This window comes from Papio anubis, chromosome 16 (genome assembly GCF_008728515.1).
Source record: "Papio anubis isolate 15944 chromosome 16, Panubis1.0, whole genome shotgun sequence".
NCBI classification, from domain to species: Eukaryota; Metazoa; Chordata; class Mammalia; order Primates; family Cercopithecidae; genus Papio; species Papio anubis.
This window is the reverse complement of record NC_044991.1, coordinates 37,278,315-37,295,646: the sequence shown is the minus strand read 5'-3', so window position 1 is coordinate 37,295,646 and position 17,332 is coordinate 37,278,315. Positions and strand designations below refer to the sequence as shown.

The following is a 17,332-nucleotide window of genomic DNA, read 5'->3' as shown; positions in this document are numbered from 1 at the left end:
GGACGTGGATAGGGAATCCAGGGCTCCTGCTAGAGGATCCTACAAGACATTAGGAGCACTGTCCATTAGAGCTGTCTGCACAAACGTCTGCTTCCCAAGCAACTAGTTAGCAACTTTTCCCTCTCGCCAACGATACTGGCACCTGGAACAATAAACACATCCTCAGATTCAGCACGGATTTTCGAGTAAGGGGTTGGTCCACTGTCGGGGCTGAGCACAGCTGTTTAGCATTTGAGGGTTTGTCTTTTTTTTGTGTGGCGTTTTGTGTCGCGTTTGAGTGCTGATATAATAGAACAAGCTTAGCACAGTGCCTGGCACTCAACAAATCCTGGCAAGAAAGGAGGCCGAGGAAAAGCAAGCGAGGAGAGACGGAAGAAAGGGAGGGACTGAGCCTTGCAACGTTAACGTAGTTTGTGCGAATTCTGGAAGGTGACGGGAAAGGAGACGCGGGTGCCAATGGGGAGAGGAGAGAGCCCCGAGCGCCCGCCCCTCCGACGTGGTCCGCCGGGGCCTCACGTAGCCCAGCGCCTGCCTCACGACGCCCCGCCTCTACCACGCCTCTTCCCCGCCCCATGCAGTTATTCGTCCCGCCCCCCACAAATTCGGCCTCCGCCCCGTCCGTCAGCGGCGCCCCGCCCCCACGGCGTCTTGCCCCGCCTCCTGCAGGCTGCCCGGCGCGGTGTTTACCCGCGGTGCATGGTGGGGCGGTCTCCTCCGGCAACCTCGGCCCAACGGCCGCCCAGAGGCTGTGCTGAGCTGGCACAGCGACAGCAGCATGAACTGGACCCTCGCATCGTCCGTGCCTCTGTCGAGTCCCGACTACTACGAGAGGCTGGGCCAACTCCAGCATGGGCTGCGGGACAGGTAAGGGCACTGGAGTGGGGGTGGGGAGTCGGCCCGCGCCGAGGGTCTTCTGCGTGCCCTGCCCGCTTTTCCTTCCCGCTCCCCCGCCCGAGGTTCCCCGGGGTCCAGGCCCGCGCGAAACGCCCCCCAGGCTCCCAGTGGGGCCTGGAGGACAACGTTTACTAGAGCCACCCCCTGTACTGGGGGTGGGAGAGGAGAGAGGTGAGAGACCGCCCCGTGCCCCCTTCAGTAGCAGCTAAAGCCTGGTCTCCGGTTTGAGAATGCGGCCGCGTCACAGAATTTGCCCAGAAGTGAAAGTGGGAGTTCTTCTGCCTGTCACTCTCCATCAAGCCTTATGAGTTTCTCTTGCCCCCTTTTACAGGCCCCCTCCCAACTCTCTCTTCAAATTGTCATCCCGCCGTGACAGCTGCACTGCATCAATGATGACAGGTCCTGGAACGCAGACGGTTGTGTGTGTGTGTGTCAAACATGTGCCCTGTTTAAACTCAGGAGACTTTTGAGGGGAGCGAGGGCTGGCTAGATTTCCAGCGAAGGGATGAAATTTCCAGCCAGAGAAGTCCAGCTTCCAGAGGGTTCGTGATGCCTTTGATTAAGATATGAAAGATGGGAACCACTGAAAACAGCTAGAGCTAAGAGTGCATATAGAGAGAAAATTATAACGCAATGTACTATAAATAACCACGTGAAAGATAAATTGCTGGACCTCTTATTTAGCTGCTAAGTTAATTGAAGTTGTAAATCTCGTTAGTTGACAAGAAAGGAAATAGATTTTTGGATCTCTTGATAAACAAAACATTTAATGAATGTTAAAAGTTACAAAATCGTTCTAGTGAACAGGAGAGCTGTGGGTGTGACAATGCTAAAATGATAACAATAATTACATGGAAAATAAAGGCAGAAGTAAGTGATTTTGTAAAGGAATTACATTTATCTTATGCTAGATTTAGTTCTTGTCAGATATTTACAGAGCATCTACAACAGGCTTCCTTAGTTGTCATTAGCATTTTCTTTTACCTTGTACTCCTTTTCCACATCCTATTTTCTTTCTGACATATCATCGTTCACCTATATCAGTGACCTCTTAATTTCTAACTTTAAAAATAAATCAATTCCTGCAGAGCTTTCCCAGTTTCAACCCATTCCCTCACTTTTGTGACTCTTGGCATTCTTACAGCACTCATAAATGGCATTCTTTCTGAACTATTAATTGTAAGTTATTTTTGTTTCCTGTGCTAGGAACACCTGGCTGTTTATAGTCCTTATGGCACAATAACTGTATAATGATTATGTACTTTATGATTAACACTTATTCCTTTAATTATTAAACAAGGTGAGGCTGTTGAAAATATATAAGGAATTTGAGTCAAATTTTATAGCCTGTTCACGGTTCTGCATTTGGAGGTTTGTTTTATTTTTAAGTCAGTACAAATCTGTTGCTGTGTGTGTTCATTTTTCATTTTAAGAATTTATAATTAACTCAGGTTAATGCACATTGCACACAGTTACAGAGGCAAATAATTCTAGATACAGAAAAGGCTCCAGTAGAAACATCAAAACCTGGATTCTAGTCCGCGAACAATTGTGTGACCTTGAGCAGGTTGCTCCACCTCTCTGAACCTTGGTTCTTCACCAGGAATGAGGAGGCTTGACTAATATGCAAAGTAAGGCCGCAGATTTTTTCTTTTTCTCTTTGCTAGTATAATGGGCCTTAAAGTAAAACAAGAAAAAAAAAGCCGAAAGCTGTAGTTTTGCAAAGCAATGTGTAAAGAATATTATTGTCTGTATCCAATTTGAGTGTTTGGATGTACCTTTTTGTTTGTTTGTTTGTTTGTTTGAGACATAGTCTCTATTGCCCAGGCTAGAGTGCAATGGCATAATCTCGGCTCACTGCAACCCCCGCCTCACAGGTTCAAGCGATTGTCCTGCCTCAGCCTCCCAAGTAGCTGGGATTACAGGTGTACACCACCAACCCCAGCTAATTTTTGTATTTTTAGTGGACATGGGGTTTCCTCATGTTTGCCAGGCTGATCTCGAACCCCTGACCTCAGGTAATCTGCCTGCCTCTGCCTTCCAAAGTGTTGGGATTACAGGTGTGAGCCACTGCACCTGGCCTTGGATGTACCTTTTTAAGCAAACAAACACAAACCATCCCAGTGATCACAGATACCACTGTCTCCTAAAATTCCTGAGTCATTTCGTAGGTTGCAACCCTAGGTAGTCACAGCTGCTTTATCAATCCAGAAACTTCTGGGAAGTGGGAGACAAAAAAAAAACCAAAACTCCCTCTTAGCCCTTTTAGAGGTGGTCATTGCAATGTTAGCTGGTCAAATAACCAACATATTTCTAGCCCAAGTCATCTTAACTGTAGCTATACATAGATGTGATTTTATCGTCTGAATGTTTTCCTATATGTGTACAGTGTTTTCTCTGCATTGTGGTGGAAGTCAATAATTGAATCTATAAAAGAATCTAATGGAGTGACTTGTTACAGTGTGTATAACACCCACAAGCATGGCAGAAACTTATGAGTGGAATTGGCTCTTACAGTTATATAAAAACATCCTTTTAAAAGGGCCCATTAGCCAGCCACGGTTTTTTCAGTGCCTATATTGATTCAGAGTAAGATATCATAATAGTCTAGAAACTGACACTGAGATATTAGTGGAGTAAGCTGAAGATGGTATAGAATTGTGGTATCGAGACAAAAACAGAATAACAAGTGGCTTAAAAGTAGAAAACTCAGCTAGCTAAGGATCACTTAGCTGTGTAAAACTGAAAGGTCCAAGTGAGGGGTGACTGAAAACATGAACTGTGGGTAAGCATCCCAGGGATGGGGGTTTCAAAGATTCTGAAATAGAGATTTAATATGTAGGAATTGCAAGCCATGGAAAGGCTTTTCGTTGAGGCAAATACCTGGTTTTTAGTATTAAATTTTAAAAAGACATGGAGGACTCAGCATTCAAAGGTGCTGCAGTGTGGATGAGGGGCTAGAAAATAGGCCTGTGAAGAAGAGTAAACACGATTAGCACCGTTTTGCCTGGGAGAGAAAGCCAAGAGGAGTTTGATTGTCAGGGTATGAAGTGTTGTGATAGAGAAGTGTGAGCAGCAATGTCTGCATCTGCTGAAGATGTTTTACAAGTAAATTTTACATTCATTACTAAGAAGAACTTGCTGCTTGGGAGGTGATGGATTTCCAACGTGACTGTGGTCCTTTTTCACTAGAGGTCACAGGTGAATTTTAGAAATCAATTTAAAGTGGCTGGGCGTGGAGGCTCACACCTGTAATCCCAGCACTTTGAGAGGCAGAGGTGGGCGGATCACCTGAGGTCAGGAGTTTGAGACCAGCCTGGCCAATGTGGCAAAACCCTGTCTCTACTAAAAATACAAAAATTAGCTGGGTGTGGTGGTGCACACCTGTAATCCCAGTTACTTGGGAAGCTGAAGCAGAATCCCTTAAACCCAGGAGGGAGAGGTTGCAGTGAGCCGAGATTGTGCCACTGCACTCCAGTCTGGGCAACAGAGCGAGACTCTGCCTAAAAAAAAATACATATACATATACATATATATATATATAATATAAAGTAATATATATAAAGTATATAAAATATATAAATATATATTATATAAAATATATATATAAAGTAAATTCTAGCTTACAAAAAAATTGCAAATGTAGGACAAAGACCTCCAGTGTTCCTGTCACCCAGATCCCTCAACTATTAACATTTTATTAGATTTTTGACACTGAGATATCTGTTGTGTATCTATTTAAATGTCTCTCTGAAACCATTAGCCTTTTCTGATCTATTTGAGAAGTGCCTATATGATGCCCCATCACTCCTAAAATCTTCAATGTGTCTTTCCAGAAACCAAGGATGTTCTTGTACATAATCACACCATACAGCCCTCCTAGTGGTGAACCCAGTCCACAGACCCCATCATATTTCACCAGCTATCTTAACGATGCTCCCTTTTTTTCCCCCTGGTCCAGTGGCTCACCTGGGTACCCTGCTTGCATTTGGCTGCCATGTCTCTTCGGTCTCCCCACATCTGGAACGATTCCTCCATCTTTCCCTGTCTTTCATGTTCCTGACAAGTTCATAGAGTACAGCTTTCATTCTAGAGGGTGACCCTCAAGCTGAATATATCTGATGGTGTCTCATTACCAGACTGCAGTCATGCTTTTTTAGGAATACAACAGAAATAAAGCACTACGTCTGGGCACAGGGTCATAGATGTATTTAGAGGCCTTCCTGTCCTTGTAATTTAATGACAAGTTGCTCACACTATCCAGTCATTCATTCTGTATAAACTAAGTACCCAATTGATCGTGAAACTGTGGGGGGCGAATGGTAACTAATAAAAATTTCAAATGTGGAAGCAATTATGCTATTTTTCCTTCACTTCTAAGTTCACTCTTACTAGTGAGAAAGTAAAGATCTGTGATGCTATTAGTTAAAAATGTGTGTTTTTGTAATTTTTTTTTCCTTTTAATCTTTTTTTTTCCTTTTTAACATAGGCATACCCCAACCCTGGGGTTGTGTTCCCCAAGTGAAGATTCTGTGTCTGGATTTTGGACCCTGTTTTCCCATTAAATGAATTTTGGTTAAATAGTAGTTTCCATTTAACATTATGCAAAGGAAATAAACTTATTTAACCTGTAATGTAGCTAACAGTGACTTTTGGGATGATCTTTTTTTTTTTTTTTTTTAAGGAAAATAACTATCTGAAGAAATATAGAAACTGATAAGAGCTCGCAAATGAAACATGGGGCCAGCCCCTTTCCCTCAGGAAGCCAACCTGAGATCACCTCTGTTGGAGTCCTTATCTTTATTTCACAGCCTTTTGTTTAGGATTCTTCGCTTGCATAGGATATTATGTGGTTTCTTTCTTTGCCTTACTTAATGTTAATTTAGATTAGCAATTTAGCTTCAGTTAGGTGGGATTGAAGCAAAATAGTAGTGCTCAAATGGAACCCTCTGTGGCTAATCCTCCTAGGCACTCTTCTTGGGACTGAATGGCTTCATGAGTTTTACCTCTCAGCCCCCTGGTTTTGGCTGCCTCTGCTTCCTCTGCTGCCCAGTACCCCCTCGCCCTTGCCCAGGCTGGTTGTGGGGTAAGACAGGCTTTCTCCTTAGCTTACTGCTAGCACTCACCTGAACAGCACAGGTTCAGTCTTTACTGGTAGTAGCTCCAGGAAAACAGCAACCTGTGACAAATAGTGGCACCATTACAGAGTTATAAAAAGAAATCCCTCCAAATTTGAAATGATAGTCTTAGAAGACCTGGTCTTCATCAGATGTAAGTGAGGCCGGGTTTACTTTTCAGAGGCCTTTCTCTGGCTCATCCACTTGGCTGTGCCCAGGCTTGTCTGGTTGAAAGCAGAGCAAGCCACCAGTCTTCAGTCTGCACTCAAGATCTAATGGGACCCCATCACTGAAATGCCGGCGACTCAGAGAAGTCTGGCCACATTACATTTTATATACTTACCTTGTTTATTATTATCTGTCCTTCTCCCTACAATGTCAACTCTCTGAGAGCAGGGGTCTTGGCTGGCTAGTTCACCATGTTAGTCTCCAGGCCTAGAACAGTACCTGGGTCTTCATAGGCACTCAGGAAATACTTGCTAAATGAAGGCACCTGCTTCCCAGACTTTTCCTATTGCATTTCCCTGTTTACTTTGTGGATTTTATTCTTTTGTCTCTTATTGGTGTTCATTTTGTTTTTTAGATTTCCCTGGTGACTGCTGCGTACTTTTGTGTCATTTGCTTTAGATGCATCTGTCATTTTCTGCTTCTTAGACCAGAGAAGCATTCTCACAAAGGTGTGATTTGGTATTTGGGGGTTTTTTGACCTCTAATCAACACCTTGTAACAAAGACATGATTTCGAAGAAAAGCATGGTCTAAATCCAACTCCCTATTACTTATCAGTGTAATTGCTTATAAAATGTTTTTTATTATAGTGAAAAGAAGAGATTGGACCTGGAAAAGAAACTTTATGAATATAATCAGTCTGATACATGCAGGTAAGAGACGACAGTGGGAACCGTTTTCAAGCCAGGTTCCATATATTAATCAAAAATTTAACTCTAATGTTATGCCCTAAATATTGTAGTTAGAGTACTGTTTTTTTGGTTTTGTTTTGTTTTGTTTTTTTGAGATGGAGTCTTGCTGTTTTGCCCAGGCTTGAGTGCAGTGGTGTGATCTCGGCTCATTGTAACCTCTGCCTCCTGGGTTCAAGCAGTTCTCCTGCTTTAGCCTCACAAGTAGCTGGGATACCTGGGATTACAGGTGCGTGCCACCACACCAGCTAATTTTTCTATTTTTAGTAGAGACTGAGTTTCACCATGCTGGCCAGGCTGGTCTTGAACTCCTGACCTCAAGTGATTCCCACGCTTCTGTCTCCCAAAATGCTGGGATTACAGCAGTGAGCCACCGTGCCCGGCCTAGTTGGAGTACTCTCACCATTCTCTTATTTTTAGTGTGTAATAATTTGAAATAAACAGTACAGTTTAATATAATTACTATCAAATACATTTGGTTAAAATCGATATGAGATCAAAATATGTTATTTTCATTATTTTGTATTTGTTTTATTTCATAGCCTTATCTTTTTGGTTGCAGTTTAAACACATTGAGCTTGTGTGATGATGAAGACATAATTACTGTAGTTGATCTTTCAGTGTACTACTGTAGGCATGGTTACCTGGTATCTCATTTGTTCATGGGTATGTGAGAATGACTATTAAAATTATTAGTAGTGAATAATATATTGTACATATTATCCTTTTTAGGTTTCTTCCTCCACGATTAAGAGCAGATTTTAAATATTTTAATTTCTATTTTATAAAAACTGAACTTTATCCTTAAGCCAAAAGTATGGCATTACCTCTTATATTATTCATGTGAAGAACTTCTGGCTTTGATAGCATTCAATTTGTAATTTATCAATGTCACACTATAAGTGAGAAATGAAAAGATCTCATCCAGAAGAGAGAGAGGCCAAGAATCCTTTAAAGTCAGATTACCTATTAGGTCAGTTCTTTCTCTTGTCTTCAAAATTGTTCTTTAGTTTTAAGATTTAGTGTACTTCCAGACCTTCCAGTTGAGGTAGACAGCCATATGTCTCTGGTAACTCTGAAAGAGACAAGAAATCAGTTGTTTTGTGTGCGAAAGAAATAGCCAGCATTGTGGATGCTGTGGCCTCAAGAGTGGGCCCAAGTCTAAGGGGATCCTTGGCAGCTGCCATTTTTCTAGCCCATGGCTAAAGGGCAGAAGATTGTGTGTAGACGTTTCATGCAGTCTGTTCTTGGGAAGCCTCCTGGCCTTCTGGTGGTGGGAGGGGCAAGTGCGAGAAAAGGATGGACACTTTTACCAAACTGTCATTTCACTGAGCTGCTGCTGCTTTGCCAGCCTCTTACTGTTTCCTGGAAGACAGAGGATATGATTTACTAAAAATAGGCTTGCTTAGATTGCCTGTAGAAGAAAATCCAAACAAGGCTGCCTCCACCTAGTACCTGCCAGAAGGCAGAGTCTGAGACGAGGATCTGTGTATAGGTGGTAATTTATTTGACAAGGTGGTCACCTAAAATTGGAGAGCATGGCTGGGCAGACCAAAATAAGAGCTGTTCACTGCAGTGAGCACCTGGGGCTTTAGTCGCTCCAGACCTTCAGAGGAGCCTTCAGAGGAGCAGTGTAGACTACCCTTCTGCTCTGCACAGTGTCTACTCCTGCGAAAGGAGAGGGGGCTGTACTCCTACCGGTTCCTGACCCCCACTGGTAAGTGTGGCCCCAGGTGGAGGTAACTCCTTCACACATCTAGGCTTTTCCGTGCTGCAAACTCAGAACGGTGGCCCTGAGATGCCAAGTGCAGCTGAGGCAGAGGCAGATGCTCTCAGGTTATTCCACATGCATGCAGTAGGCTGTGGCGGCTATGGCGATTGTGGCTGGTAGAAAAAAGGTCGGGCCAGGAGGTGTGAGGTGGGCACAAGAGGTGTCTCATCCAGCAGCCCACCAGACCCACCGTTATCTGCACCCTTTTAAATTTACATTATAACCATCTCTCTCCAGCTTCTCCCTAAGATTTGACACTGACTGAAACGTCAGGCTCTTAAGCATGACGGGATGTTTTGTAATGTAGTATAAACTTCTAGGCCTGTGGTTAGGTGCTTCAGTTCCATCTGAGCTTCACCAGCTCTAAGCCAGTGACCTTGGGGCAATTACTCCAACATTTGGTGCGCCTCCATTTCTTCTTCTGTCAAATGGGAATAATGATAGTTGTGAGAACTCAACAAGATTCATACAAAGCCTTAAAGCAGTGTCTGATCTGGAGCCAATTATTATTTATTACAATTTCATCAACATTCTTTTTCCTATGTTTTGCCTTTGAGCTTTCTGACATGCTGTTTCCCCCACTTGGAATGTTTTCCCCTCATCTTTTCATTTTTGACTTCATCAATTTTGATTAACTCTCATTCATCTTTCAGGTCTTTTTTTTTTTTTGTTCAGAGACAGGGTCTTGCTCTGTTGCCCAGGCTGGAGTGCAGTGGTGTGATCTCAGCTCACTGCAGCCTCTGCCTCCCGGGTTCAAGCAATTCTTCTGCCTCAGCCTCCTGAGTAGCTGGGATTACAGACACACACCACCACACCCGGCCAAGTTTTGTATTTTTAGTAGAGGTAGTGTTTCACCATTCTGGCTAGGCTGGTCTCGAACTCCAGACCTCAGGTGACCCACCCACCTTGGCCTCCCAAAATGCTGGGATTACAAGCGTGAATCCCTGTGCCCGACCCATCTTTCAGGTCTTAGCTGAAAATTATTTCCACTGGGAAGACCTCCCTGGCCCTTTCAGCTAGGTCAGGTTGCCCAGTGTCTAGAAGTCCTTTTTAGTTTCCCTCATAGCATTCATCCCATATTTACTTATTTCATTGTTTTCTTTGTTGACCTTAGCTGAAAGACTTTTATCTTTGGAGTGCTGAATATATGGATGATTGCATGGGTAGATGAGTTACTCAGTCATGTGGTCAGCTTTGAAGGTTAATGTGCTAGCTGGAATGGAACTAGAATTTGGATGGAGAGGCATGGTACAGTTGTACCCACTCCATGTAGACACCACCAGCAGCAGCTTTACTGAGTGCCTGAGTGTGAACGACAGTATGTTAGGTTCTACCTCCATTACAGTTACTCTCGTCAAAAATGCAGAGACACGGGCAGCAATAAGACCAGTCTTCAGTTTTTATTCAGAAAGAAAAATGAAGACAGCCAACCATGGTCAAAGCATGGAATTATTAACACGATAAAGACTTTCTTGAAAATTGTTGTTAAACAACTTTGGACATCTCCAACATCTTTGCAAATCTTTGTTTTGATTCAAACAAATATTCAAAAAAATGTTTTGAATATTTTTGTCATTTTAAAATTTATTTTTGTTTGATGAAAGAATGTTGAATAATTTATTGAGCCAACAGTTGAAATGCTGTATAACAGGGAAGAAGAGTTAGGATTAACGGCGTTGGTACCATGAGAAAAATCGACTGCACAACTTGAACTATCCCATATGTCTTTGTATGTACAGAAAAATTGGAATGCAGAGTATGTTTTTGCTGTTATACTTTGGATAAGAGTCTTAAAGGTTTTTTCACAGTTGGAGTAGTTACAGTCCATATATTATTATAAAATGTTTTAATAGTGAATTATATTGTTGCAATTTCTAACAAGTATGTTTGTGTTATCTAAATGAGAGCTTTTGGTATTAACATTTTAAAATTTCTTAATTTTATGGATTGTGATTTGTAGTTTGATTTAATTCCTTATGAGCAGTTATTTTTGAAATTGTTGTGTATAAGAATCTTAGTGAGCCATTCGTCAAACATGTCCACATAGACACGACTCTTGAAATCACATTTAATTTTGAGAAATAAGTCCATAGAAATCTTTACTGTGTGAATGTTAGAATGTGGTCTTGTATATATTTCTCAGGGGAGTTGTGCTTAGAGGAAACCGATATGATAGCTCAGTGGTACTGCATTAATTTTCTCTCTCCAAAAATGTGTATATGCATTTTGTCCTTTGGGTTTTAGTGGTTTGGGTAAAATATCTTAGAATACATTGTCTCATTAACAATTTTGATAAAGAAAATTCTCTTTCTTAGATTTGTCCAAGTCTAGTCCATTGTTTTAAAACTGCTTTTAATTTTCTAGAGTTAAGCTGAAATATGTAAAACTAAAGAATTATCTGAAGGAAATATGTGAATCTGAAAAGAAGGCTCGTACTCGAAACCAAGAATATTTAAAGCGATTTGAGCGTGTCCAAGCTCATGTTGTACACTTCACCACAAATACAGAGAAGCTTCAAAAACTGAAGGTGACTTCCTGTTTTTTACTATGTTTTATTTTATTTATTTATTTATTTATTTATTCAAGATGGGGCCTCAATGTGTTACCCAGGCTGGACTTGAACTCCTGGACTTAAGCAGTCCTCCTGTCTCAACCTCCTGAGTAGCTGGAATTACAGATGCACACCCCATGTAGCTGTGTACCTCCCGAGTAGCTGAGATTACAGATGCACACCTCATATAGCTGTGTACCTCCCGAGTAGCTGAGATTACAGGTGCACATGCCATGTAGCTGTGTACCACCCGAGTAGCTAAGATTACAGGTGCACACCCCATGTAGCTGCGTACCACTCGAGTAGCTGAGATTACAGGTGCACACCCCAGGTTTATGTTTTGTTTTTAATCTTTTTTTTGCTAAAATGAGAAATAATGAGTAGTAATTTTCAGATCAGTGGTAGTCACTAATGCTTAGTTGTTCATACTTAGGATTAAGTATCAGCTTTTTCTGTGAATTACTGTATGGCTAAATTTTATCAGAGAACTTGAAACTACATTTTCCAAGATTCTTCTTTAGTTGAGGAATCAATGGGATATCTGTAACACAGGCAAGATCACTAGCCAGTACCTGGCACGGTGTAACGCATGGTATTTGTTGGCTGAATGACTGAATTTGAGCAGCATTGGGGTTCCCTCTAGAAACTGATTCTGTCTTGAAAGGGTTCTTTTTCTGTGGTCGGGGCCCCTCTCTGGCAAACAGTGCATTGGGACAGCAGTAAAGATAGAACTGTCCCCGAGGAGTTTACCTTCATGCTCCTGGACTGTGTGACCCAGAGTAACTGCCCTTGCAGCCCTCTCTTGTTCTGGCACCTTTTTCCCCTTGAAGTGCAGGTGCTTGGCTACCTGCTGCTGCTTGGCTACCTGCTGCTTCACAAATTAGGCCAAGTGTGGAGGGCCAGGAGCTAGGCCTTTATCCTCACCATTTCCACTGGTCAGGTGTTGTCCAATTTAACCCACCTTAACATTGATCACAGGAGGAGTTGAATTCAGTATTCTGCCTGCTAGCCTGCTACTGAGCCCCCCTACCTTTTTTTTTTCTTTTGCCCTGCAGTTTTTCTTCAGCCTTTTATTGTGAAATTATCAGATACACAGAAGAGTTAACATAATTATTGTGATGAACACTCATAATTCTCCATTTAGATGCAATAGTTTTAAATATCTTGTTGTATTTGCTTTGTATATTTTTTTTCTTTTCTCTGAGCCATTGAAAGTCTGCTGCAGGCGTTATGACATTTCTTTCCTAAGCATTTGAGCATGGATCTCCTAAATGCAGGGGCAGTCTCCTACATAATCATACCATTATCACATCTAAGAAGATTAAAAATGATTTCATAATATTTTGTTTTTTGAGACAGGGCCTCACCCTGTCATCCAGGCTGAAGTGCAGTGGCGTGATCATGGCTTATGGTAGCCTCAACCTTCTAGGCTCAAGCAAGCCTCCTTCCTCAGCCTTAAGCTGGGACTATAGGTGTGCACTACCATGCCTGGCTAATTTTTTAGTTTTTATAGAGATGAGGTCTATGTTGCCCAGGCTGGTCTTGAACTCGTGGTCTCAAGCAATTCTCCTGACTTGGCCTCCCAGAGTGCTGGAATTACAGGTTTGAGCCACTGCACCCATACATAATATTATTTAATATTCAGCTCATATTTGCATTTCCCCACTTCTCCCAAAAAGTAACTTATTTTTCCAGACCAGGAGCCAACTAGGGCTCACGTATTGTTTTTTGCGTTACTGATTATTGTGCCTTTTTTGTCTCTTTTAATTGAATTTAGTCTCCTACCATTCCTCCTTTTTTTTCCCCATGTAATTGGCTGTTTTGAAAAGGCAGTTCATCTGCTTGTAGAATGATCCACATTCTGAATCTAAGGCATCATTTAACTTGCACAGCATCCCCTGTTATTTCCTGTGGACTGGAAATGTGGTCTATACAAGCACTGTCCAGTAGAATTTTCTGCAGTGATGGCAATGTTCTGTATATATACTGATGCTATCTAATACAGCTACTGCTCATATATGGCTATTGAGCACTTAAAATGTGGTTTGTGACACTGAAGACTGTATTTTTAATTTTGCCAATTTTAATTAATTTTAATTTAAACAGTTACAGCTGAGGTTATACTTCCAACTGCATCCCATCAGGAGGCCCATGATGTCAGGTGGCCCCTGGGTGAGGCTGACTTTGACCCGTTGGTTAAGATGATGATCTCTAGTTGTCTCTATTGTAAGGTACATTTTTTTCCCCTTTGCATGTTAGTAACTAATCTGTGGAGTGATGAGTTGGCATCATGGGAATATTGTGTTCCTCAATATCCTTTTACCTAATCGTTTTAGGACCCATAGATGAGCCTTGCCTGAACCAGTTATTTCTAGTGGAGGTTTTGAAAAATGGTGATTTTCTGTTTTATTGTATCTTCTGTTAACTGGCTTTCCTCTATAACAAAGAGCGTTTTCCCTATTTTCTTTCTTTCACCACCCCCCCCCTTTTTTTTTTAGCCTACAACAGCACCTGGTATTCTCAGGAGTCTCCCATCCAAGTATGAAAAAGGCCCAACCCTGCTTAGCCTTTAAGATCAGATGAGAGCAAGCGTGTTCAGGGTGGTATGGCCATAGACCCCCTTTTTTTTTTAATGTTATGATGGACTTGTGAATTTCTATTTACTAGTATGTTATCAATTACAGTAATTATTCTTTTTGTCATTTTATTGTCTTATATTTGGCCAGTGGGAGTCTCTCTAGATTGGCTCCTGTGTCCTTTTGACATAACCCCCTTAATTCTGAGCCTTCTTTGATCTGGGGCATAACAAGATATTCCAGGTTCACCTCACATTTTTTCTCCCTCAGATATGGAATTAGCCTCCTATCCAAGGAGCTGTGGTTCTTTTTAATGGCGAGGGGTATTTAGAAACCAAGATATATGTGCTCAGGTTAAATGTGCTCAGGCAATAGCAAGTTTTAGCTCCCCATTTTTTTATTTTAGTATTCGTGAAAAATGTTTAAAGTTCAAAAAAAGTTGTCAGTATCAATGTTGTAAACCACTTTTCAAAGATTTCACGGAGAAAATGAAAGTGATGGGCAAAGGAGGGAATTTTGTCTTCCCAATAAAATAAAGGAAAAATAGAAAATTTCTGCTGATTTTCATATTAAGGCGTCATTTAATTGTTGATTTCTTATTATGGCCAAATTTGAGAGGAAGGAATTTGAAGGGAAGAATCATCTTTTAAAGTTTTTTTATATTGAGAGCATTCGTTATATAAAATAGGATATGTTATAAAAAAACTTGTATGAGCTACTAAAGACTGTCAACATGGGGTACCATTTTAACGTGACAAACTAGATAGGAATATGAAAAGCTCTATTAATAAATATGGTTCAAAAATTATGTAGGTATTCCTTTTTTGAATTTTGGATGAGGAATGCCTTAAAAAAAAAATTCTTCTAGTAGCATAAAAGGCCAAATCATGGCACTACACTCGGGAAGGATGTGAGTTCCATGGAGAACTGGACTTTGACAGTCACCCTAGGTCCAAAGCCAATGTTTGTTGTGTGCCTACGAACCCAGATAGCAATGTCAGAGACCCCACCAGTAATCCCACCTTCTTCAGCAGGCTGTGCAGTGAGCTGAGGTTCAACATAGGGGATGTTTGTCTCTGGTGTTTTCCCATTTCTTTCTGCTTCTTCCTTTTGGGCCAGTGTCCAGTGGTGGCCCAGGTATGCCAGAACCACTTGTCTCCTCTTAATGCTGCCCATCCAGGTATCAGATCTTCACCTCCTTTCTTAATTGACCTCACATAAGTCTTAGGAGAAAGGTGTTCACAATGCATTGCCCACACACCCCAAAATGCCACAGGTATTTCACCTTGAACAGACTGCAGTTAATACACATGAGCTTCAACTTGGTAGAATTCCAGAAAGTGAAACCAAGTGAAGCAGTGTGAGAGAAGTGGGGATTTTGCCCAAATTGATACCAAGTGAGTTTCTCCCACTTTGTAGAGGTGGGCTGGGCCCAGTTCATTATATAATGTTAAAATCTCTTAAAATGAGCGAATTGCTGAAAACACTGTCAACTGGTTTTATGACTCATAATACTTTATTTGGAGGCCTATAATAATTTTTAGGGCTTTTAAAAGATATTGACGTGTTATGTAGTTTTGAAAATATAGTGTTATATCTATGTTGCTACTTGTCAGTTGGATAAAGGGGCTGAATAAACAGTTCAAAAATGTAAATATTAGGTGTGGGCATGGTGGCTCATGCCTGTAATCCCAGTGCTTTAGGAGGCTGAGGTGGGAGGATCACTTAAGGCCAGGAATTCGAGACCAGCCTGGGCAACATAGTGAGACCCCATCTGCACAAAAGATTTAAAAATTAGCCAACTCTGGGGGTCTGCACCAGTAGTCTCAGCTGCTCAGGAATCTGAGATGGGGAGAGGATCATTTGAGCCCAGGAGGTTGAGGCTATAGTGAGCTATGATGGTGGCACTGCAGTCTAGCCCTGGTGACAGAGCAAGACCCTGTCTCTCCAAAAAAAATTAATAATAATAAAATAAATTAAAAAAAACCTAAGAATGTAAATATTAGTATCAATGCTGTGAGGAGTGTGCCCTCCTCTCCCTCATTCCGCCCCCCTGCTCCCTGTATTAGTTGCTTTTGTAAAAGGGGCCCTAGTTGGTCCTAACTTAAAGCAGTTTCACTCAGGTGCCCATTATCCTTGTCTCAGGTTGGGTTCTCCCTGAAGTAGACCTGGAGAACAGGGATTTGACAGTAAGTGGTTTATTTGGGAGATAAGGAATATCAGTAGGCAAGGGGGGATTAAGCCAGCTACCATAGTCAGCCCAGCGCCGAATCCTACAGGGAACTTCTGGCAAGTGGTTTGCACATTTGGGATATGTGTCCAGCAGCTCCTAAGCAGCATTGATTGAGGACTGATGGGCAAGGTTGTAGGTGGTAGGGAATTAACCAAACGCTCCCCAGAGCAGGCTTCCCAGGTTCTGAGAAGCCTTAGGCATGGAGCCCCAGATTCCAGAACTTAGGAGTGACCAGAAAAGCCCCAGGGACGTGTGTAGAACAGCATCTGCCTTAGCCTCCCTCATGGCAGTATTGCCAGGCATGGGGCTGACATGTCAGGGCATTCGGGGAGGATCCCCATAGCAGGCACAAGAGTCTTCATCTGGTTAGGTCTCTCCTTGGCCTGAAATGCTGGCTAAGGCTTTTCAGGACAAAGTCCAGACGCTGGTCTCTGCCTGCACAGAGCAGCCTCACCCTTATTACTCCTCCCAACACGTGCGCACACACATGTGCACACACACACACACTCACTCTCTCTGTCTGTCTCTCTCACACGAATGCACAGACATGTGCACATTTTTTCTCCCCATCTTTCCCTAATTTGTCCCCTTCCATCTTCTCCTGCCATCCCCATTTCTCCCTCTTATCTCTCCCCACTCTCCTATTCCTGTCTCCTTGCCTCTTCTTACCCCCAAATCTGTCTCTTCCAGATCCTCTAACTCTTCCACCCCCATATCTTCCCACTGTCTCTCTACATCTTTATCTCCCGCACACGTACACACACACACTCTCTCTCTCTCACACACACACAGTCTTACATCATCCACAGTACTTTAAGCATGCTGAACAATTTGCATTTCCTTGAAAGCACCACATTATCTCATACCTCCTTCAATTAGAAGGCCTTTTTCCCCCTGCCCTGCCTTAGGTCTGTGTCATAATTATCTCAGTAAGCACTTCCTTCATGGTATTATAATTGTTTACATGTCTGTTTTCCCACTTCACTGTGAGCTCCTTGTCTTATTATTTCAATGCTCTCAGTATCTGACCCAGAATATGGCACATAATAAGCACTCAGTAAGCATCGAGACTTCCTCCTTGACTGAAATTAATTCTTCCGTATTTTTTATCTCATTCTGTTATGGACCATGAACTAGTATGTGAGAACTAATGTGGTATTGATGATACTCTTTATTATACCTTCCCAGTTAGCATTTCTGTTTAATAGCAGAGGGGTTTTGAATATATAATGTCATTATTTAAAGATGTGATTCTCCAGGCCTGGACAACATGA

At 42.1% G+C, this 17,332-nt stretch overlaps 1 protein-coding gene across 6 annotated transcripts in view; it reads left to right on the top strand.

The window, feature by feature from the left end:
- The first annotated feature begins 647 nt into the window (after nucleotides 1-647).
- The window catches only part of KIZ (kizuna centrosomal protein), a 119,229-nt gene continuing 102,544 nt past the window's right edge, over nucleotides 648-17,332 (top strand). For 4 of the 6 annotated variants that reach the window (XM_009216635.2, XM_017945060.2, XM_003905133.3 and 1 more), the window contains exons 1-3: nucleotides 670-864; nucleotides 6,829-6,891; nucleotides 11,063-11,225. In XM_009216635.2, coding sequence (XP_009214899.1) covers nucleotides 776-864; nucleotides 6,829-6,891; nucleotides 11,063-11,225 — 315 coding nt within the window. In that variant the 5' untranslated portion in view covers nucleotides 670-775. Of the gene's footprint in view, nucleotides 865-6,828; nucleotides 6,892-11,062; nucleotides 11,226-17,332 lie in introns of all 6 variants that reach the window. The other 2 variants (XM_017945061.2, XM_009216636.4) reach the window with 1 other exon arrangement.